Raw genomic sequence first — 23,941 nt, forward strand, 5'->3', positions numbered from 1 at the left:
TTCTCTGCCTTTTCCAGTGAGGTCACGCGGACATCTAGCGCCTCGCTCCTGGCATTGGCCTGCTCTCTCGTTTGTTTCAGTTCTTCCTGTAGCTGGCCCACTTGGTTCCTGATTTCGGTAGCCTGCAGTTCTGCCCGCTCATCAATTTTGGCCAGGAGCTCGGCTTTTAGGTCGCATATTGCTTGAAGAACGGCATCTTGTTTGTCCACGTTAGCTAGCGGCTCCGCCGAGCCTTGATTAGCAGCGGCAGCTAAACTAGCCTCCTTTGTTTTGTTTCGTAGGTCGGGCATTTTTATCGTCCGTCTGCAAAAAGTCACAGATCAAACCGTCAGGCCAGGGTTTTTTCCAATTAGTGAGTATTACATGTTCGAAGAGAAGCTCTCAGAAACAAGAAAAAATGACATTAATGTGGCTCTAGCGAGGAGCTCAGTGAAAGGACATCCTCACACGGCACCGCCCAAACCGGAAGCCCCCTAGTCAAGAAAGATTTGAGAGACAGAAACATCTTAGAACCTTGCATCCATTGATTTCTGTAGATCTGGTCTTCATCAGATTTGAACAGCCAGGTTTCCTGCATTACACGACTCCTCATGTTGGACTGTGGCACTATGGATGCAGCTGCATGTTAGGGTTAACCCTAACCCTAACCCTAACCCTAGCAGCTACGAGCAAGATTTTCGATTGTTATTAAACAGTCTAAATTTAATATCGATGCACCACATCTTACCTCTAATAGTAGACGAGACCAACGCAGAGTAGTCTCGCTTGAACCCCGAGTGAATCGGCCAGTGTTAGTCTGTCTGTGGCCAGGGCAGATCAGGAAGTGAAATGAAACGGTTTGCAGCAGCCACTTCGGCCATAACCACAAAATAACTTCCAAAAAACCTGTTAGAATATAACGAGAGATGTTCGCGAGAGTAGCGAGCCCCTGCATGGCGTGTTCCTTGTTTATGGTCTGTTGCTAGGCAGAGCGAAACGGCAGAAGGCAGGGAGCTGCCGTGAACCGTTTCGTTTCACTTCCGGGTTTATCCGGCCCGCCGGTAGACAGAGAGAGAGAGAGAGAGCCCCCTGGTGACGCGAGGTTAGACAGACACAGACTCTATAATCATCAACAGAGCAATCTCCGATTCACACGGCTTTGGTCTCAGCTACTATTATAAGTAAGATGTGATGCATCAATATTGTAATTATAATGTTTAATAACAATCGAAAATCTTGCTCGTAGCTGCTTTAAGGCTCAGTTATGCTCCGTTAAATACGGAGACGGACAGAGCCTTCTGTCCGTACTCTGCGTTCACTTCGTGCGTAATTCTGCACGTTTTCTGAAAGCTTACGGATGATGAAACAGAGCAGGACCACACACACACACTCGCATTTTGAATCTCTACTGCCCACTAGTGGATGTATTGCTTAACATGATACCAATGTGAAAGACGCATGGAAGTATGTGGGCAGTGAGTTACACCATTTGAAACGGATGCATTTATTTTCAGAGCATAAATGATCTCTTGGAGTAATTGCACTCTCTCCACCTTGGGACGACGGACGTGTGAGTGTGCGCACGTGTGCGTGTATGTGTGTGTGTGTGTGTGTGCGTGTGTGTGTGTGTGCACGTGTGCGTGTATGTGTGTGCGTGTGTGTGTGTGCATGTGTGTGTGTGTGTGCGTGCATGTATGTGTATGTGTGTGTGTGTGTGTGTGTGTGCGCCCGCGAGTCGGGGGAGTGACTCGGCCATGGCAGTAGCTTGTATATCTCTCAACAGGCAGGGGGAAATGAGGTCTAATGGAAGGGAGATTAAAGTCACAATAGACTGCTCCTGCTATTAAGGCCTGTCAGCCGCGCGCCCCTCTCCCACCTTGATCCCGCACGGCCCCTGAATATTTATACACCTCAGTGTAACACAGTGCACTACATCCTCTCACCACCGTGTCGCCGTGTGTGCGTAGGGGTGTGTATCAAGGTAGAAATTAGCATTGGTGCACCTATTGAAGGTGTGTGTGTGTGTGTGTGTGTGTGTGTGTGTGTGTGTGTGTGTGTGTGTGTGTTGTTTAAAGTCAAAGAATATGTTTCTCTACTTGTTCCTACAGTTGGATGTTTGAGCTTCACTGTGCAGAGTTTGATGCTAGAAGGCTGAAAAGGCTGAAAGTGGAAAGTTTCTCTGTGCTCACTGAAAATCCAATTCCCTACAGGCAGGATTTGCGACATCGCAAATAGTTTAGAAAGCCAATTCTGGAACAATATTCAACTAACACAAGTGTGATGTGGAAACTTTAAGCCTCCAGTGCACAATGGACATGACAATACCCTTTACAGTGGCGTATAGGAGACATCTTGTGTCCAGCAGGAAGACTTTTCAGATTACCGTAAATATTTTAGCATATTCATAGACTCTTTTTTTATGAGGGAGGAGTAGATGCCATTTTAAGGATTTTGACAAGATAATTAACCTTTTTTTGTGGACAAAAAATATTATTCAAAGTATTTATATATATACATCTTAAAACATAGCTGTCAATCACGCCCAAAACAGTCTTTTCTATCGTCTATTTTACTCTAACCGGGTGAGTTATATAAAAATTCACCCCCTGTACAGTTGTTATGAAAGGTGAAATTAGCTATATAGACCAAAACCGTTTTTTTTTTTTTTTTTTTTACCAGGCTGTAAACATGTTTAATCCTGTTGTAAAGTCGGGCATTTTAACATGGGTGAACAGGGAACGATTCCCTTTTGGAGCCAGACTGAAGTGGCCATTCGAGAAACTACAGATTTTATCACTAAGTCTGAGCTTGCCACCTGCTTAACACATGACTTTGCGGTCTTTAACCACTACTGTCCCTGTGGTCCCCAGGTGCAGTGGGGGCTCGGCTGCTCCCAGGTCAGGACAAACCCGTCACCATGGATGTGGACGAGGAGGAGAACATGAGTGAGTCTGCTCTGCATCCTCTCATTCACCTATCTGTCTGCTTTCCTGCTTGGCTGTCTGCCTGACTGTGTGTATGTATGTCTGTCTGTCTGTCTGTCTGTCTGTCAAGTCAAGTCAAGTCAAGTTTATTTGTATAGCCCTAATTTACAAGCATGTCTCAGAGGACTTCACAGAGAATGTCTAGTCTAGCTAAATCTAGCTGACACAACAATAACAATTACAATACGAATAATAAAAACATGATTGAACAATCTGATAGAGAGAGAAAGGGAGAAAGGGGGAGGGAATGTGCTGGATGAGAGAGCAGGGAAAGGGAGGAGGTGGGGGAGGGAGCAGGGGAATGTGGGGGAGGAGAGAGCAGGGAAAGGGAGGAGGTGGGGAGGGAGCAGGGGGGTATGGGGGAGGAGAGAGCAGGGAAAGGGAGGAGGTGGGGAGGGAGCAGGGGAATGTGCTGGATGAGAGGGCAGGCAAAGGCAGCAGGTGAGGAGGGAACAGGGGAATGTGGGGGAGGAGCGAGCAGGGAAAGGGAGGAGGTGGGGAGGGAGCAGGGGAAGGGGGGAAGAGGAGAGAGAGCAGAACAGGTAGAATATACTGTGGCTGGGCGATATAGTCATGAATAGTCACAAGAGACAGTAAATTTAGCAATCAAGTTATGTATTTTATTTACCAGGCAAAAAGAGCCACTGAATAAGCAAGAAACAAATTGACATTTATCGCCCAGCCCCAGGGCATAGGCTACAGCCAGCTACTCAATCTGCCTGGCCATCTCTCTGCAGCGGCCAGGGTAGCAGCGGCACACTGGAACCAGCAGCAGCTCAGACAATCTACTCTAGCCATTAACCAGAACTAACTAGCACACAAGGAATCTAGCTAATCTACAGCCTAGTCTGCCCTGTCCTCTAGTCTGATTTTAGCCTGAACACTATAACTCCAGTTCAGAGGATTCCAAAGTGGGAGGTGGGCCTCCCCAGGGGGGCTCAAACAGTTTGAGGGGAGGCTCAGTGAGTGAATTATTTTAGATTTCAGTTATAGTTAATTTAATCATTTGAATAAGAGTGAAGGCAACTTTTCATGGAGCTTTTTCCACTCTATTTCTGAGAGAAGGTCCATGGTCTCAGACTTTGAATACTCTTATTCAAAGTGTCTGTCTGGCTCTTTGTCTGTCTGTCTCTCTGTCTGCCTGACTGCCTGCCTGTCTGTCAGTCTGTCTGACTGCCTGTCTGTCTGTCTGCTTTCCCATTTGGCTGTCTGCCTGAGTGTGCATTTCCCTTTTTTCTGTCTGTCTGCATGTTTTTCCTTGTCTGCCTGCCTGTCATTCTCTAACATATGTGTGGTCAGACGCCACACTTACACCTGTATTAGTGTTAGTATAATACTTTGTCCCATTATAACACATATTATTACACTCAAAAGTATGGAAGAATACGAACGTCAAAAAACAATCCAAATGTCTACATACCATACAATGATGTCTATGGCCACTGCTGTAAGGATGCCCCCGCTTGAATTCTTCAATCTGTCCTTACCTGAAGCAAGACACACAGCAGACTCACATAGACATGAAGCTCCATGCACAGACATATACACAGAGGGGATATGAAACATTTTAGGGAGGAACTAATGGTTCCATCTGAGAAGCTTCAGGTCATATTCCACAGATTCCCTCTACTTTCATTTCTCTCTGAAGGAAATCATCTCCTCTCCAGCTTATTGAACTTGCCAAGGCAGCATGATTGAGTTCATTCACAAGTTGATTCACAATTTTGACCTCACATCCAAAGATGGCCGTCATTCCTCTAGCAGTGCCCTAACCTGCAATACATAGGAACAATTCTCATTATATCTGTCTTTCATCTTAGTGTCTTTCCACTGAGGAGAAACCGGCAGTGTCACGTCAGTTAAGCTCAGAGGTGCAAAATTGTCTCTTTTTTTGTCTTTCAAACTAAAGGCACTCTTTTTTACATTGTCACTGTCAGTCCAAAAATATATTTGAAGATTAACTGCAGTTCAAGTTCACACAGACACATGTTTCTTAACTCATTCTCCACCATTGGCGTCTCAGAATGTCATTTAAGAGACAACACTTCCTCGCCATTGACGTCAGAGGACGTCAATAGGTGTTTTCATCGTCATGTGATAGAATATGGCTGTCTTACTCACCTTGTGAAATACTACAGCACATCTAAAGTTGTACAGGAGCGACCACGATTGTCTAACAAAACCAGGAAGCAGAGAAAAGCAACAATCTCCATACACAGCTCCAGGCACTGCTCAAAGCGTGGTCCGGCAGCTTTTATCGACACGGGCACGGACTCCATTACAGCGGGGGGCAGCCTGTCACTCAAACGTGAAGGATTTTCTTTTCACCACACTGCAGGTGCTGACAACATGACCCCAAGTCACTTGTCCTCAGGAATTAGTAATCCAGTTCCTAAACTCTCTCACGTGTAAATTTCAGCCAGTATATTCACTCCTGACCTCCGTACACAGACAGACAACCATGTTTTTTTTGTGTGTGCTTTCAATTCAGACTCCGCACGACTCAAATTAAATCAATTAAGTCAAGACAAAATGTCCACTCAAAAGGTTGTGACAGAGCCATTGTTAGCCTGCATTCCTTAGTTCATACGATCACCCCATGGGGGATTTGAGCTCTGAAAGATGCAAGCATATGACAAAGCTTTTATTCGGTGCAGCTAATGGATGCTGATTACACAAATGGCGGCATGGTAATGAGCAGAAGTGTGTGTGTGCTGTCATGTCAATCCACATTTGTTGCTGTTTCTCCAAGGCAGTGGTCCTCAAATCGGGAGTACTGCTGGATATCCACCATTTGAGATATTGTATAAAATCATTAATTGGTCCAAAGAAACAAAAAATCTGGTACTTTTTAAAGAATCTGTCCTTGGTTCATAAAATATTAACACTTTTACAGATTGTACATTTAAGATTGATTGAATGATATATATATATATATATATATACAGTATGTATACACACACACACACACACACACACACACACACACACATGTGTGTTCTCTGTCGGTGCATGGTGTTTTGGTGGATGGGGTACGGATCATGAAATACTCCCACCAGTTTAGATCCTCTTGATTTATGGTATTATGGAAGTACAGTATGCATTGATTTCTATAGTAATCCTCAATAGTTGACAGTTTTATGTATCATATTCCTATCCTTGGCACAGTAACATTATGAGCTACAGTGCTCTTGCTGTGAGAGTGTAGCTTCTTTTTAGATGGAGAATCATAATGAAGGGGTGCAAGTCCTTATTTAATTGTATCCATTTCTCTCTGAACATTTTGTTCTTGCTATTATGGCCAAAACTACTCAATGCTAGAGTACCAACTGTCCTCGCAGCTTTTTGGCTGAGATTATGTCCCAATTCTACACCCAAATTTCACCTATCTCCATTTTGACAAGTTGTCCTTGCCTGGCCAGTCTTGTGCATGATTACGCTCTTGCTCCTCTCCCCTGCCATTTCTTTTATCTGACAAAGGTTTTCAAGATCTCTTGGCAGAATGCATGCACGCACGCACACACGCACACACACACACACACACACACCAAAGGACTATTGCATGTTTTATAGAGAATATACGTATGCTCATAATGCACACACACACACCAAAGGACAATTGCATGTTTTAGAGAATTGCAATTTGTATTCTGGATTGTGGGAATGAATGTGCCTTTTTTTTTTCTTGCCTTGGGACATGTGGATTCTAGTACGCAGATGGCAACGACATGTCAGTGCATTTTGTGAACTACGATATTGTGTCTTCTGCTGAGCTCCATGGGGGATCTCAGAGCCTCGGGTCTCACTAGAAATTCCTTTTAAATTGAGATATTCCTCTTTTTTTAAACGGGACAGTCATAATATTCCTCTTTTTAAACGGGACAGTCATTATTTCCAGAACATATAAAGGGGCTTAGCACATTTGAACCTTGCACCCAGTCTCCAGGCAAACCTTTCCTGCACTAGGTGGAGTGTAGCTCTGCCTACCTCTTGTCTTTGATGTCTTCTCCTGTTTGCCTGGTCCTCCACTCCTCCTCTTCCCCTGCACTCTTCCCCTGCACTCCCTCAACCCCGCCTACACTCCCACTCATGCACACTGCGGCTTCTCTTTCTCCTGAGTACCGCAAGGAGTAACCTATCAAGCCTTTGCTGAAGGATGTTATAAATGAAAATTTTTGCCAATATTCCATCCACTTTGCTAACTGGACATGGTGATATGTGTTCCCTAGTATATTCCAGGACAGCAATTTAAACTTCAAATCTGCCTCATTGCGTCATATAGACAATTGAGAAAGAATGATGCTTAAGATATGGTTAAAATGGATGAGGAACAGCTGTGTGCGTGTATGTATATGAGAGACCCATGTCACATACAACACAAGAAGTGTACAAGTGAAAACAACTCTCCCAACATTTCCCCCTACATGACTTAGCCTTTAATCTTGAAGATATATGAAGAGGCTCATTTTAAAATGAAATATTCACATTTGAGAAAGTGACACCTACTCTGAAAATATAGAATTGATTGTAAAAAACAACAACAACGTTCAATAAAATTATGTTACAATATGTATCCTTTTAAAAGGTACTGTATTTTTTTTAAATGTATTTTGGTATGGCTATCAAGGGCTAGTGGGTCACTTTAAGTTCATAGTCACTAAATGATTGTAATTTGTGTATTTGTCGTCACTAAATTAAACTGTTCACAATTAACATGAAAATAATTTATCATGATTCTGAATGAAGACCAAGTTACACTTGTTAGAACCCGCTTTCATTTTTAGAAAAGTCGATGCACTGATAGTATTCTGTTAACAATTCTTAGTAAACCTAATTGATTACATTTTGATATGTCTGATCAAAATTAAAGCCTGCGTTCTCTTGCTATAAAGGAACACAAATCATTGGTTCAGTTCCAAAGAGTGATAAAGGAATCTATAAATTTTGCATTTACAAGATCCTGCAACGAAGGCGTTGTAAGTTACTCTTTCTGGGCACCGCAGGTTCGAGCAGCACTGACGTTAAGGAAAACCGAAACATGGACAACGTGTCCTCCAAAGAGGGGGTGGCTGTGGCTGAACAGCTCCCCAACGGAAGCGGCGGGGGCAGTCGAAAGCGCCCCCTAGAGGAGGGCAACAATGGCCATGCACACTCCAAGTTCCGGGCCAAGAAGCGTAAGAAAACACCGGGGCCAGTCCTGCCCAAGAATGCTCTCATGCAGTTGAATGAAATCAAACCAGGTCTACAGTACAAGCTGCTGTCCCAGACAGGCCCGGTGCATGCACCAGTCTTCGTCATGACCGTGGAGGTCAATGGACAGATGTTTGAGGGCATGGGCCCCACTAAGAAGAAGGCTAAACTGAACGCAGCTGAGAAAGCGCTGCGCTCCTTTGTCCAGTTCCCCAACGCCTCGGAGGCGCACCTGGCAATGGGCCGAACGCTGACCGTCAACACAGACTTCACATCTGACCAAGCCGACTTCCCGGACATGCTCTTCAACGGCTTTGAGACACCAGCCGCACCTGAGGACTCCTTCTATCTAGGCTCCAATGGTAGCAGCTCTTTAAACTCCCTAGGGGAGTACCCACTGCCGGTGCCGCCCGGCAGCAACCTTGCCCAGGCCCCATTGCCCCCTCCCTCCTCCTTCAGCTCACCCTCCAGTGGCAAGAACCCCGTCATGATCCTCAACGAGCTCCGGCCGGGCCTCAAATATGACTTTGTGTCGGAGAGCGGCGAGAGTCACGCCAAGAACTTTGTGATGTCAGTGACTGTGGACGCACAGATGTTTGAGGGCTCAGGGCGCAACAAGAAGCTGGCCAAGGCCCGGGCAGCACAGGCCGCCCTCTCAGCCCTCTTCAATATGCAGCTAGACCAGACACCATCCCGACAACCCATACCCAGTGAGGGACTGCAGCTTCACCTACCCCAGGTAACATATTCATTTTATTTATAGATTAATAGCATAACTTGTTACACAAACTGGTTCACACACTGCCTTGTGCCTTCTTCAGTCTAATTATTTTTGGAATGACCGAATCCACCAGGGCTGGTCGAATGTTGTGGTACTGTAACTATCTCATGAGTTACAACCGGTATAATGGTACATTTCTATTTGAGTTTTAGAAATTAATCGGCCTGTTAAAATACCCCTGGTCATAACATTGAAATGTACTGTACTGATCAGCAGCAGTGATACTTTGTTCTGCATCAGAACTCATAATGTGAAGACAGGCACAACAGACAGCATTTCAGGTCCATGACAATACTGGCTTTATACCCAACATGTTTTGAAAGAGAGCTTCCTCTCCAACCAGAAAAGCATGGCTGTTCCATTACACATTAATAATACACAAAGCACTTGTGCAGATCGTTCTCACACACTGTTGTGCTTTGGAATATTTAAATTGGGATTGCGTTAAGAATTCATGAATATCTAAATGTTCTGTGGTCAAAGAATTTGTGGTTACAATACAGTGCTACAAATTTAAATAGATAGACTTGTAGTTCATAAGAAACTCTTGGGGACAAAAATCTTTATCGCTGGAAGTAACTCTCAAAGGAAATTCTCATTACTGGGAGTATCTGTTCATCCCGTTTTTTGGTATCTTGTCCAATATAGTTCTTACTGAATTCCATGTTATCAACTTGCTTTTGAAATGATCCAGAGGAATTTGAAACACAATCTCCCTTCATTTTTCATATTTTTCAAATTCTGCCTTCATCAAAGCTCTCACTGGAACGTTTATATGGCCCTGTCAATCATCACTGGGCATGAACGTTTATATGGCCCTGTCAATCATCACTGGGCATGAACGTTTATATGGCCCTGTCAATCATCACTGGGCATGAACGTTTATATGGCCCTGTCAATCATCACTGGGTATGAACGTTTATATGGCCCTGTCAATCATCACTGGGCATGAACGTTTATATGGCCCTGTCAATCATCACTGGGTATGAACATTTATATGGCCCTGTCAATCATCACTGGGCATGAACGTTTATATGGCCCTGTCAATCATCACTGGGCATGAACGTTTATATGGCCCTGTCAATCATCACTGGGCATGAACGTTTATATGGCCCTGTCAATCATCACTGGGCATGAACATTTATATGGCCCTGTCAATCATCACTGGGTATGAACATTTATATGGCCCTGTCAATCATCACTGGGTATGAACATTTATATGGCCCTGTCAATCATCACTGGGCATGAACATTTATATGGCCCTGTCAATCATCACTGGGTATGAACATTTATATGGCCCTGTCAATCATCACTGGGCATGAACATTTATATGGCCCTGTCAATCATCACTGGCTATGAAACAATCATTAAAAATAGAATAACAGAATATTAAATCACAAAGGATGAGACAGAGACAGGTTTTAGAAGCAGAGGGACGAGGGAGTGTAAAGGTGTAAGGGATCATCTGTTTAAAAATCAGACATAATTTTACTAGTCTCCTACCCGTGCTCCCAGGATCGCTCATGGAGATGAGGGTGCTAATGCCATGTCCATATCTTACTCAACATCTACCATTCTTTTAAGTCTTGTTGAAGCAACTAGCAGTAACATACATCCCTCTAATTTTAGAGATGTCAGATTACAGTCTATAGTGTTTATAAATCTGTTAAGTGACAGCCGGTCAAAACGGTGAAATCTACAGTAGTCAATTATCTGTACTGTTTGTAGATTTGACAAAAGGAGTGGTTAGAGCTAACATAGAAGGAAAGATGTTTTGGGGATCTCAGTCTACCTGGACCTCTCTTGGACTTGTCCTTTGTGGTTGCAATCAGGTCCAAAGTACCTCAGCTGTCAAAAGTCTGCTATGCTGGCAGGCATTCATTAAAACCTCATTCACGTCAGGTTTGCGGGGACAATAAGTAAGGACAGGTGGTCGCCGCTGTAGAGGTAACTGTCAGAGATATAAGGACAGGTGGTCGCCGCTGTAGAGGTAACTGTCAGAGACATTAACTGTCAGAGACATGCCAGCATGTGAAGAGAGATAACGCAGCCAGCAAAGCTAATCACCAAGACACACTGTCAACAGCCCCCTGCCCAAAGCCTTTTTTCTTTCTTTACTCACTCTCTCTACTGTCAACTGATTTATTCGACAAGCACCCCATTTTAATGACAGCGCCCCCACTCTATTAAGTCTCTGTCGGTTGATATTTAATTTGTGCAGCCCATTTCCCTCTGGCAAGGGACTAATGGGGAAAAATGGTAGGAGTAAGTTGCGGTAGCAGAAAAACCATGTGACTGCTGTTTTCGTTTTTTGACGTGAACATGGTCATTCATATTGTTTTCTTAATCCTCAGGCCTTGTATAATATTGTATATTTTGAAAATATTTTGCCATTCCAATGAGAAAATAGGCATTTATTTTCCTCATTCCTGAAAGAATATACTGCATCCGTCTTTTTTGTCCAAGACCAATGAGAAGGGATTGGTACTGCCGCGGAAAAAATGCCAGTATCCTCTCTTTGCCTCGGTGTCTTTTTTTGCCCCAAGAGAATAACGGTCATCTCTCCGCCATACACGATCTCTCCGTCGTACACGATCTCTCCGCCGTACACGATCTCTCCGTCGTACACGATCTCTCCGTCGTACACGACCTTGGCATTGGAAAGGCAAATGATCCGGCCACGAGTGGCTGACTCTCAAGTAGCATATTGGACTAATCTCTTTAATTTGTGGCCATCCAGCCGTCGTCTCTCCTCTTGGTCGTCATCATTTTCCACCATATTAGCAGTGGATAAGAAGCCGGTGACGGAGGAGGCAAGCTGTCCAAGAACGAGAGATGTGTGAAGTTTACTTGAGGTTCCCTCCGGGGATCTGGGTATTCAGGGAATTTAGGGTTCTTGAAGATGAGCGCTCTGTTCACTTCTGTTGTGTAGATTCTGCTGCTCTGTTGGGGAGTTTATTCACCCATAGAGGGAATTATAATCGTCACTAGGGGTGTGAATCGTTGGGTATCCCACGATTCGATTCCGATTCCTGGGGTTACGATTCGATCCAAAATCGATTTTCGATTCAAAGCGATTCCCGATTGAAAATCGATTCTCAATTCAGTACATAAGGGGATTTCAGCTGTGTGCTACTAAGAAAGACGGTGTAGCAAATTATGGCATGAAAGCAGCATAAACTGTATAAGATTATGTAGTTTTTTTTTTTTTAAGTGTTATCATATAGGAAATTTCAAAAGAATCTATAAACTATCAATCATGGACATGTATAAGAGAGAGCTTGAAAAATGAGTATTGCACTTAGTTTATTTTTTTTACATTTCGTAGCATTAAGTTGGATTGCCTCTGGTAGGCTATCTGTTTTGTATTGTAAAGCAGCTATTATTATTTAAACCTTATCTAATGAAGTACCGTAAATTTCGGACTATAAGCCGCGGCTTTTTCCCCGTTTTTTGGCCCTGCGGCTTATATAACGGTGCGGCTTATCTATGGATTTTTTCGGGGGCGGGGGGGGGGGAAAAACGGAATTCTCTCTTTTTTAGCACTCTTTCTAACTATAAATCCACTTCTGTTTTAATTTCCTCTCTTGCCCTCTTTTCACCACACCGCGGACACTGTGTGCACTGTAAAAAAAAACACAGGTGGTGTTGTGTTATGTTGTTTTGTTGAAATGTTAATAAATGGGAGCTTCCTCAAACAGCCATCTCTTTCCCGACAATCCCCTCTGTGCATGAACCCTTACATATGGTAATTAAACATTAAAACACAATTAAAAAAAAAAAACATTAAAACACCTGCGGCTTATAGTCCGGTGCGGCTTATATATGTAACAAACAGGCAATTTTGCTGCTGCGGCTTATACTCCGGTGCGGCTTATAGTGCGGAAATTACGGTAGTAAGGAGGGGCAGGACTGGATAAGCATGGCTTCTTTCTGTCCCTTCTCGGACATATAATATGTTGTTTTGTAAATGAATGTGTTTTTAATTTCTGTTCGAGACAAATAAAAAATTCAATTAAATTCAATTTGATTGAAATAATGTAAACACAGTACTCACAAAGGCAAACCTAAGACAAAAGGTAACATTTATTCATGCTAAACTTGTACAAATAAAAATGTCTTAATATTTCTCAGGTCTCAGTGACTTCAAGAAAAATAAGTTAAATACAAAAAGAAGAAGAATTATTGGGAGTTGTGAATCGATGGAATCGTGGAATTGATGGAATGGTGGAAGATAAGAATCGTGATTCTGACATGAATAGATTTTTTGGGGACAGCCCTAATCGTCACTATGTCAGACTAAAGTAGCGTTTGTTGAAAGACAGTTCGGTATACTGTACCTCAGTTGGTCAACCCACTTTTACTCGTTGCCTTTATAACACTCTGTCTCTTGTTTGGAGCCGAATGTGAGCAGTGTGACAGGTACATGATGCTCTAGGGGTGGATAACACCAGACACGCTCTGTAAGCTGACATAAAAGTGTGTGTCGTTGTTTCTGTGTGTGTTTGTGTGTGTGTGTTCGTGCGTGCGTTTGTGTGTGTGTGTGTGTGTGTGTGTGCTCCCAGGTCCTTGCTGACGCGGTCTCCCGCCTGGTGGTGGATAAGTTCAGTGAGCTGACGGACAACTTCACCTCCCCCCACGCACGACGGAAAGTCCTAGCTGGGGTCGTCATGACAACAGGTAGACCAGAGGACGAGATGCTTCTCCAGTGTTAGCCGGAGGGAAATTCAGTTTGCAGGGCCAGTACAGAAAACTGTGCATCATCACACACAACAGTCACACACTCACTAGTCGCCACAAGTCAGTCATATTATCAGTCCAACATATTATCAGTTCAGTCTATGCTTATGGAGGCCAACACAGAGAACAGGCCTCTTTCTTTTAGCTTTTTAGGAAAAACTTTGCATACAGTTACGGTGCATCACTGTTTCCCAACGCCACAGCTACGCAGAAGTTGATTGTCAAGTACTGTAGAGCTGCTCAATCACTATAATTAAAATGTTGGTAGACTTTGGTTAACAAAACACCTGGTGACGGGATCTCCAAGCAGACCTCTAGAGACTGGGATACACCTGGCATCAGATAGAAAAGAACGCAAATGATTAAATTGATATTATTGTAGGGCCATATCACCAACCAACTGGCGGATTGTGTATACGTACATACATACATACGTGTGTGTGTGTGTGTGTGTGTGTGTGTGTGTGTGTGTGTGTGTGTGTGTGTTTGTTTGTGTGTCTGTGTGTGTATATGTGTGTATATATATATATGTATGTAATGTATGTATGTCAGGGTGGGAATTACATGGAGGCCATGGCCTCCGTTGCCCCTCCCTCTGGCCGTGATGCCCTGAGATCTCTAAGGCCACCTTGGCAGTGCCCTGCTACCAGCCTGCTACTGTTGCTTCAGTTGCTTTAAAAGCATCAGTGGTCTCAGTTTAATGTAGCCTGCCCGATGCAAAGGATGTGTCATTGACTCATTCTAACACACATTTCAGAAGAATCACTCTTCACGATGTCAATAGAGCAATGGCCTTTGTGCCCTGGCATGTGGCCTTGTGCCCTAAAAAGATTTGCGATGCCGAAGGCCAGCTGGCCTTGCCCCTAAAATGACAAAATTCCCACCCTGATGTAATGTATGTGTGTGTTCATTGAAAGGCATGGAAACACAATTTGCATTAAAAGCAAATGTATGTCGTCATTGTTCTTGTCTGCATGTGATTTTATGTGTGTGTGCGTGTGCAGGTGTACATAGACTCCTAAGTGTTTGTCCCCCTTTCCCGCCCGTCAGGCACAGATGTGAAGGAAGCACAGGTCATCTGTGTCTCCACAGGCACCAAGTGCATCAACGGTGAGTACATGAGCGACCGCGGCCTGGCGCTCAACGACTGCCATGCTGAGATCATCGCCCGCCGCTCGCTCATCAGGTACCTCTACACCCAGCTGGAGTTCTTCCTCAGGTCAGTGGGCACACTGTGTGTGTGTGTGTGTGTGTGTGTGTGTGTGTGTGTGTGTGTGTGTGTGTGTGTGTGTGTGTGTGTGTGTGTGTGTGTGTGTGTGTGTGTGCGTGCGTGCGCGCGCGTGCGTGCGTGCGGAAGACTGAGGCGGGGGTTAATGGATGAGGGGATGAATCATTGTGGTTAGGGCTGCACCTAACAAATATTTTATTATTTTTATTAACGATTAATCTTTTGATTATTTTCTCGATTAATCGATTAGTTGTTTGGTCTCTAAAATGTCACCAAATGGTGAAAAAAAGTTGATCAGTGTTTCCCAAAGCCCAAGATGACATCCTCAAATGTTTTGTTTTGTCCACAACCCAAAGATATTCAGTTTACTCTCATAGAGGAGTAAAGACAGACACCAGAAAATATTCACATTTAAAGAAAAAAGAGAGAGAAAAAGATTAACCGATTATCAAAATAGTTGGCGATTAATTTAATAGTTGACAACATTACTCATTACAGCTCTGATTGTGGCAAATGTGAATTGGATGTTGTTCAAGTTCAATGTTCACACAAAATCTATACCAAAAACAATTACGTTTGCAGACTTTGCACACATAGTTTGGCATGATTGTGGTGTCAGAATGTTGGTTTTTATTGATTAATTTTTATTGTAATTTCAACCGAATGAGCTATAATGAAAGAAATGTAAATGCGGGCGTAAGTTGTGCTCTTGGGTGGCACATTTGACACACGCCCTTCCTCTCTGTGACCACAGCAGCAACAAAGAGGAGCAGCAGAAATCGATATTTGTGCGGTGTGACAAGCGAGGCTACAGGTTAAGAGAAAACGTTCAGTTCCACCTCTACATCAGCACCTCGCCCTGCGGAGACGCCCGCATCTTCTCTCCGCACGAGGCCGGAGTGGAAGGTACACTCTCTGTGATCACAGACCATGTTTCCCCACTGTATTTAACTCCACGGACATTGCTAGCAAGTAGCATGAGTGATATTGCCAGTTTGCCATTGAAGGCTGTTCTGTTTGGCTTGGAGATATCATCAAACACCCCGTGAATGCCTTTCAGCACCTTTTTTAGGGGCCCTTTTTGTTTTGTTGTTCGTGTATCTCTTTAGTTTGGTTTTCCTTCTAAAGACGTACACCAGCTTATGGCAATTAAACTCTTCTGTGACTAAAAGATTGATTTCAGCCCTGTGTGTGTAGCTTAAGTCACTACAGTGGAGACAAACCCTTACACTGTTTGTGTTTATTCAATGCTTAGTGTTATCTCAGAATTGGGCTGGGTGATATGGAGTATGGACAGAATCAAATATCACATAATTTTTGACCAAATACCTCAATATTGACATTACGACAGTATTGTAGGAGGACTCATTGGTGCTTTCACGCAATATTTACACAATGAGATTTTTTGATAGTCATCAGTAATGTGTCTATAATGACTATAGGTGGGTATAGGCAAATAATAGAACAGTCTGGTAAGTTCAGAAAATGACCACTTTGCTGTAATGCAACCTTTAAAACCAGGAAAAGACAACACTTATGCCATACCATGATATTACCATATCCAAAATCTAAGACCATATCTAGTCCCGTATCACAATATCGATATATTGCCCAGCCCCGATGATTTACAGCTTGCTTAATACTGGACACACAGAGGTGAAACTGCTGTGGAGGAAAAATATCCACTGCAATGCTCTGCCGATTCATCAATAATTAGATATCCGTTTTAAATGTTCATAGGAGGTTTTCTTTATTTCCACAATCATCTCTCCGTGCACGGAGGTCTCCTCTTGTCTACATTTGACAATGCAAGAGCCCCGCATCATTGTTTACAACAGTTCATATACTAAAACCATCGCCCGCCCTCTTCTGGATCCGTTCATTCAACCTCCCTCCAACTCAGTACTTCTCCATGACGTCCATAGTTAATCTGATGTTCACTAGAATACATAACAAATCCAGTCTATAGTCACAACAAGACACAGGTTCCCACAGGAACCTCTATTCCCATAGACACTTCCCAAAACAAGACATATGTTCTCACAGAAACTATTCTGTACAGCAATCTCCTGCAATGACTGAAAAACACAGTTCACTAAATACAGCATGGAATTGCCATAATTAATAATTAATCAATCAATACACACTTGATCAATAATTTGCCATTACACTGCAAGGACTGTAGTCAGTGGACAGTGCAAAGTTGTTTAAAGTGCTAATAAAACTGATGTTTAGTTAAGCAACAGGTGTTAAAGAGGATATACTAAGTCGTGACACATCAAGTCACAGTCCACACACTGCATTTTTCCTGCTCTGTCTCTCCTCCTCAGCCCGGCTGACACATTTTTAATTGAATCTCATCCTTGTTGGGAATTCAGTTATCATCGGCTGTTTATTTTATTCAATTAACTTTGTATGTTTTGCTCTTATGCATGGTTTCATTTAATTCGAATTTCACTCTGATGTTCAAATGCGCATTACAAACACATTTTAACAAGGCTCTAGTAATTAAAGCTTTTTGTCTGTCTCTGTGTCTCTCTATCAGTCTCCCGCCCAGCCCTCCCACACTGTCTCTCCCATTAACCACCCTCTTACTCTGTCTGTCTTTTCCATAGAAAACAGACACATCCAATTAGTCACTGAATAGATGGGGCCCTGCTGGCTGCTGGTGAAACGGCAGAAAATATTGATAAATGATAGGTCATGTTTTTCTATAGGTCGTTATTTTTGTTTTTTTAGCAGCTGTACGTTTCCTCATGTTGAAGATCAAGTAGATTTTGTACATTGTTAGGGCTCAAAAGACGCATTTTTCAACCCGGTCTTGCGTTACAGGTTGCATTGTTAACTCTTGTGGTAACCAGGGAGTCAGTCAGTGACCTTTCTTGTTTTCTACCGTTTCTTATTGTTAAGTATCTTTGCCTAAAGAAAACCCCTTCAGACAGCACACATAAGGTAACCGTGGTATAAAAGCCATAAAACCCTTGCGGATGTTCCCTGCCTTGATTATGGGTACTTCAGTGATATCAACGGTACTCTGCTGTATCACTGTCATACTCATGATCACAGTATTATTGGTATATTAATGGACACCCCCACAGCCTATCGGAATAAGTCTTCTCCCACGCCATGGGTGTAACAGATCGTTAATCAGCGGTTAAAAGCTCTCAGTGAACACAGTTAAATGCCCAGTGTAGCTGATCTTCCCCTGTCGCCTCCCTCAGACCAAGGGGACCGGCATCCCAACCGGAAAGCGCGGGGCCAGCTGAGGACCAAGATCGAGTCGGGGGAGGGCACCATCCCTGTGAGGTCCAGCAACACCATCCAGACCTGGGACGGAGTGCTGCAGGGGGAGAGGCTGCTCACCATGTCCTGCAGTGACAAGATCGCAAGGTACTGTCATTCAGCTCAAACTCACTCCTTTCACATGTTAGACACTGCTGAATAGCTTGTCGAGTGCTTTTTTATTTTATTTATTTATTTATTTGCTTATTTATTTATTTATTTATTTATTTATCACCAGCCAGGGACAGCGGGCCGGTATTGTTTTCACCTTGTGAGTGTCAAACTCATTTGAATTGTAAAAACATTGACTTGTATTTTATATTATACATACTAGTTTCAAATAGATTTGTCTTGTTTCATGCCATCACTTGTTTCACAAAATAATAATAAAACAATGAGGAATAATAGAACTTCTTTAAAAAAATATGTTTTGTTTCAATTAAAGTGACACAGAAAACAGATTTACACTATGAACACATTTGGACTTTTATGCCGATATAGTTTTTCATGTATTTTTGATATATATTTACTCATACTGCAGTGTATTGCATTATATCCTTGCTGTATCAACCTCCCAAGTCAATTTAAGTGCCCTATTCTATTCGGGCTGTCAGGGACAGCTGAATTGATGGGTCCTCAGTCCCGCAGGCATTGTTGTGGGCAGATCATGGCGTCTTTAGTCTCTGTCCATGTTCAAGGCAACACTGTGCCTCCCATGTGATGAACGATAAATCCTCTCCATAACTCTTCTCCTGCTCGTCCTCGTCCTCCTCCTCCTGCCAGGAGCATAATACACTGCCTGAACGCACATCATGATTGAATGTGGGATGTATATGGGAGAGGGTCTACTGTCTTGCGAATGTCTTGCACACTTCGCTTGAACTGCATTGAATGTGTTGTCCATGTTGTATGTACTGTGTCGGTTGTCCACAGGTCTCTACATCAAAGCCACCAAGGTCAATAGCTGTGCAAATATTGAATTAGATTGAAGTGACTCAGAGTCTTTGGATTGTGACTGATGCAGAGTGGTCTGAGTTAGCAGAGGAACCTTCAACACAGCCGTTTTTAGTTCTTAACTCATTGAGTGCCAGCCACTTTTGGAGAACGGACGCTCCCAGTGCCAGAGTTTCAGAGCGTTTTCAGTGATTTCTCGAGGCCCACAGAATATTGTGTGATATTACTATGTAAACACCGAACACGCAAAAAGAACAAGGAGACTCTATTGTATCATCAGCAAAAAAAAGTTTATTGATACCATTTTCCGTTCTTTAGTTATCAGCCGGAGAAGATAGGTCAAAAACAGCAAAAACAGGCATTTCCATCTAGAAGCTGAGATATTCAGCCTTTTGTGAAATGAAGCATTTCAAGCACATTCACTGACTCTAGCTAATATTTTCTGATGTAGTGACGTGGTGTAGTTGTGTGCTGCCCTGCGTGCCCCACCCCCCTCTCCCCCCCTCAGCTGCAAACTCCTCCCCACACTAGTAACACACAGCCTCACGCACCCAGCGTCTATTTTCGGAGTGCTTTTTGTGCGCCGCCTCCCAGGCAGCGCGACACAAAAAAGCCACACTGGACTGCAGGGAAAGGTTTGGCTTTTCAGTGTCGGCTGCTGCTTTTCTAGCGGCTAATCGTGTGAAGAAACTATGCAGACAGACAGACAGGGGCAGAGGAGCTCAGTTGTGTGCGCGGATTGACTGCTGTTGGCAGGCACCGTCACCTGCAGCCAGAGCAATCTACATGGCTCTGGGCTGCAGCATGAGCGGTTTCTCTTTGATCACGGGGCTTTTTCAGGCTGTATTCCGGACATTTCTCTAATCTGGAGAGCACTGTCGCCACCTGATGAGTCCGTAAAATAGGTTATACAGCTTCAATAGCTACAATATTTGTATAGGACATACATAAGGCTTTGATCCACGTCCCACCGTCAAAAAAGGCAATTGACGACAGCTATCGTCTTTGGCACTCTACGTTACTAATTACTTTGACGACAGGCGTCGTCATTGGCACTCAATGAGTTAACGTCAGGCAGCAGAAGTTGGCGTGAGAGTCTTAACAGCGCTCCCATGGGCCTTGAACATCCCTTTGTGAATTTGAGGAAAACTAAAATATGACCTTAAATGTTTTGGAAAATGAATCATTGGCCTTGGATTTGACCTTTCTCAGTCACCTCACATCATAAGGAAAATCCTGCGATGGAAATGTGTGCTGATATAGCAGCAGTTTTAAAATAAATGGTTTCACCAGGATTTCTGGTCCAAGTAAAATCACAAGGAAAAAGGTGTCTATGATGTCTACTTTTGATTTCTTTTGTCATATCGTTCCCCATAAGGTGCCCGCCATGACAAAATCTTGTCTCAGGCTTGATACAGTATAAGTCTTTTACGCTAAATGTATGTCAACCTAACGTCAAAATCTAGTACGTAAATTAACCCTTTACAGTTCAGATCAGGCGATCTCTTCCATCGTGAGAAAAGGTCGTTCTCAGTTTCACACTCTACTTAACTGTCAGGCCGCGGCTGTTAGCCAGGTGAGAAATCTGCTGCCGACCAGCTTCTCTTCCTGTATGAGCGATAGTTAGCTGGGGGGCTGCTATTCAATACCACAACAGGCTGGTAACAGTGTGACCATGCCCTCAGCGCTCGCTCCCTGCACCGTCACGGCGTTCTCTCTCCTCAATTTCCTTTGATTACATGCCCTGCCCCGCGGCCAAGGAGGTACAAGGAGTTCTCCAGCGCCTGCCTGTTGTTGCAGCCACCTGAGCGGGCTCATTATGGCAGGGGCAGAGCTGTTACTGCGTGGGTTGTTTCTCTCTTTTTATCTTTTTTATTTTCATTAACCAGCTGATTAGGTGGGCCGTTTCGACCGGCTTTGGGCCCGGTGTGTGTGTGTGTGTGTACAATGTACTGTAGATCGACGGGGGAGTTTTCGCTTGGACAGATGAAGCCAATGCGGAAGTACCAAAGACTGCAGTTCCTCGAATGGCCACTTGAGGCTGGCTCCAAAAGGCAGTCATTCCCTATTCACTTCCATGTTAAAATGCCTGAATTTACAGCAAAAACATGTTTACAGCCTAGTTTTCTTTTAAATTGTCTCTATAGCTAATTTAAACTTTCATGCCAACTGTACAGCCAACTGTATAAATTATAACTCAGCCGTAGAGTAAAGATGATTAAAAAAGCCTATGTTTTGGGCGTGATTGACAGATCGCCTGTCCAGTGATCACGTAGCTCACCAATCACGGCCCAGTAGGTAGGCAGCACTGCGGCTCCGACTCTTCTTGTCCACCATCTCGTCTAAATATGGCTACAAATACGTCACTTAGGCTATGGCTCCAAAAAACCAAGATGGCAGAGGCCAAAATGCCAAACACGACGAGGCGCACACGAGGCTGTGTGAAGTGTGTTGGACTTTTATTGTGAAGGGCTGTACATCTGGGGGCCCTAAGCAGGATACATTTGGGGGCCCTGCCTCGCAGTGGCTATCGTATGCAATTACAGTATAACCCTTATGCATTGCATTTGTACCTCTATCAACATTATGGGCTGCAGTTCCTTTACTTTTATACTCATGAAAACACTCAATGTAAAGCTGACTGACTGCACTTGCCTTTTTTACGTCAACTGTGTTTGTCCACTAGGGGGCTCCAAACCTCACTTCAGTGTTTTAATTTTTATTTTATTTTTACAATTAGCCTATTTTATGCAGAATCAGAATTATTTTATTCGGCCATAGTATGTTTGCACATACACGGAAATTGTCTTGGTGTAGAAGGTGCACACGTTACATGAGATATAAACCACTCCATACAATACAAAGAAAAATACAATAACAACACAATGAATATGCATAAGTTTAAACATTATACAAGATATGGACAGAGTATTTACAGCCAAATGTGGCAGAGTACAAAGTTAGCAAGGCAAAGTGACAGTTACAGTACAAGGTTGGCAGTAGTACAGTTTCCAGAGTTGACAATTTTAGCAAAATATATACATGATACAAATAAGAGTTAACAGGTTCTATTCACAGGTTATATGCATGGGTTGCATTGTATTGAACATGTTAATTGCCTAGGGTGGTGGAAGGTGCAACATTAGTGCAAGAGCACAGTGCATTGTGTGTTTGTGTATTAGTGAGAACATGCTAAGTGTAAATGAATGTACATTTCTACACCACAGTGTGCACAAATAGGGAAAGGAAAAAAGACAAGAATAACATATTTCCACTGCATGCAGAACACTGTGGGCCATATCTTACGCCCAAGACTTAGTGCACGGGCAAATCTTTGCTAGATTATAGCACTCAAAATCTCCCCTTTTTCTTTTAATTACCACTGGGTCAGTACATCACAGGACATTATACTGGGTCAGTACATCACAGGACATTATACTGGGTCAGTACATCACAGGATGTAATTAAAGGGGGGGGGGAATAGATTTTGAGTGGTAGAAACTAGCACAGATTTGCTCTTGCACTAAGACTTGGGCATAAGATTTGGTCCTTTGTTTTTGGGACCCTGGAGCTCTCAGGGTGGTTCTAATGAGTCCGATTTCAGCTTTTATATTTGAGAACGCTTGCATGTACTTTTACTTTTAGCTGTATCATTATCACCGCAGGATGTATCTTTCACCTCTCAAGTGCTTTGAATGGTCCCAGTAAGTGCATGTCTGCTGTGAGGAATATACAGTATGTCTAAATTGATTGCGGTCATATAGCATTCATACAAAGGTGAAAGCATGTGGAGCACTGAGCACTGCACAACAGTGTGTGTGTGTGTGTGTGTGTGTGTGTGTGTGTGTGTGTGTGTGTGTGTGTGTGTGAACTGTGTTCCTTTCTTTCTTTCTTGGGGACATGCATACAGACAGACAGACCTGTGTGTGTGTGTGTGTGTGTGTGTGTGTGTGTGTGTGTGTGTGTGTGTGTGTGTGTGTGTGTGTGTGTGTGTGTGTGTGTGTGTGTGTGTGTGTGTGTGTGTGTGTGTGTGTGTGTGTGTGTGCGAGACTGCAGTTGTATGCACACAGCACAGAATATTATGAAGCTGTTGTTTAATTATGCTTCCTGAATGTGTGCTTTACCGCCCAAGGGTATGGTCAGGGAATTCATTCATTTTGCCATCCCTCATTTTCACACACAGTAAGGCACAAACATATAGCGACACATTGCATAATATGGAAACAATGGCATGATAAAACGCCTCCTCTGTGTAGGCTCAGGTCTTGCGTATTCCTCGTAAGTGCAGGTCCATGTTGTTAATTTCACACGCTCTCAAACAGTCCGCCTGAAGTCAGAGACAGTGGGAGAAGCGCTCATCAGTCAATGTCTTGTTTCTGTCCATTTGTAATGGTCCTTAAAACCTCCCTCTTTCTATCTCCATCTTGCTCTCCCTTCTATCAGTCTCTCACTCTCTTCTCTCTCTCTCTCTCTGTATTTCTCTCTTCCTCTCTCTCCCTGTTTCTCTCCCCCCTCTCTCTCTCTCTGTCTTTCTCTCTTCCTCTCTCTCCCTGTTTCTCTCCCCCCTCTCTCTCTCTCTCTGTCTTTCTCTCTTCCTCTCTCTCCCTGTTTCTCTTCCCTCTCTCTGTCTTTTCTCTCTTCCTCTCTCTCCCTGTTTCTCCCCCCCCCTCTCTCTCTGTCTTTCTCTCTTCCTCTCTCTCCCTGTTTCTCTTCCCTCTCTCTCTCTGTCTTTTCTCTCTTCCTCTCTCTCCCTGTTTCTCTTCCCCCTCTCTCTCTCTCTCTCTCTCTCTTTCTTTCTCTCTT

At 43.5% G+C, this 23,941-nt stretch overlaps 1 protein-coding gene across 1 annotated transcript in view; it reads left to right on the forward strand.

Annotated features, from left to right (window-relative positions):
• Positions 1 to 23,941, forward strand: part of adarb1b (adenosine deaminase RNA specific B1b) — a 240,448-nt gene that overhangs the window by 196,992 nt on the left and 19,515 nt on the right. Inside the window, exons 5-10 of the mRNA XM_083638553.1 lie at positions 2,850 to 2,924; positions 7,967 to 8,892; positions 13,500 to 13,614; positions 14,725 to 14,893; positions 15,657 to 15,808; positions 18,124 to 18,292. Of these exons, the coding sequence (XP_083494679.1) occupies positions 2,897 to 2,924; positions 7,967 to 8,892; positions 13,500 to 13,614; positions 14,725 to 14,893; positions 15,657 to 15,808; positions 18,124 to 18,292 (1,559 nt within the window). The 5' untranslated portion in view covers positions 2,850 to 2,896. The remainder of the gene's footprint in view (positions 1 to 2,849; positions 2,925 to 7,966; positions 8,893 to 13,499; positions 13,615 to 14,724; positions 14,894 to 15,656; positions 15,809 to 18,123; positions 18,293 to 23,941) is intronic.

The sequence above is a fragment of the Poromitra crassiceps genome (assembly GCF_964638095.1).
Source record: "Poromitra crassiceps genome assembly, chromosome: 6".
NCBI classification, from domain to species: Eukaryota; Metazoa; Chordata; class Actinopteri; order Beryciformes; family Melamphaidae; genus Poromitra; species Poromitra crassiceps.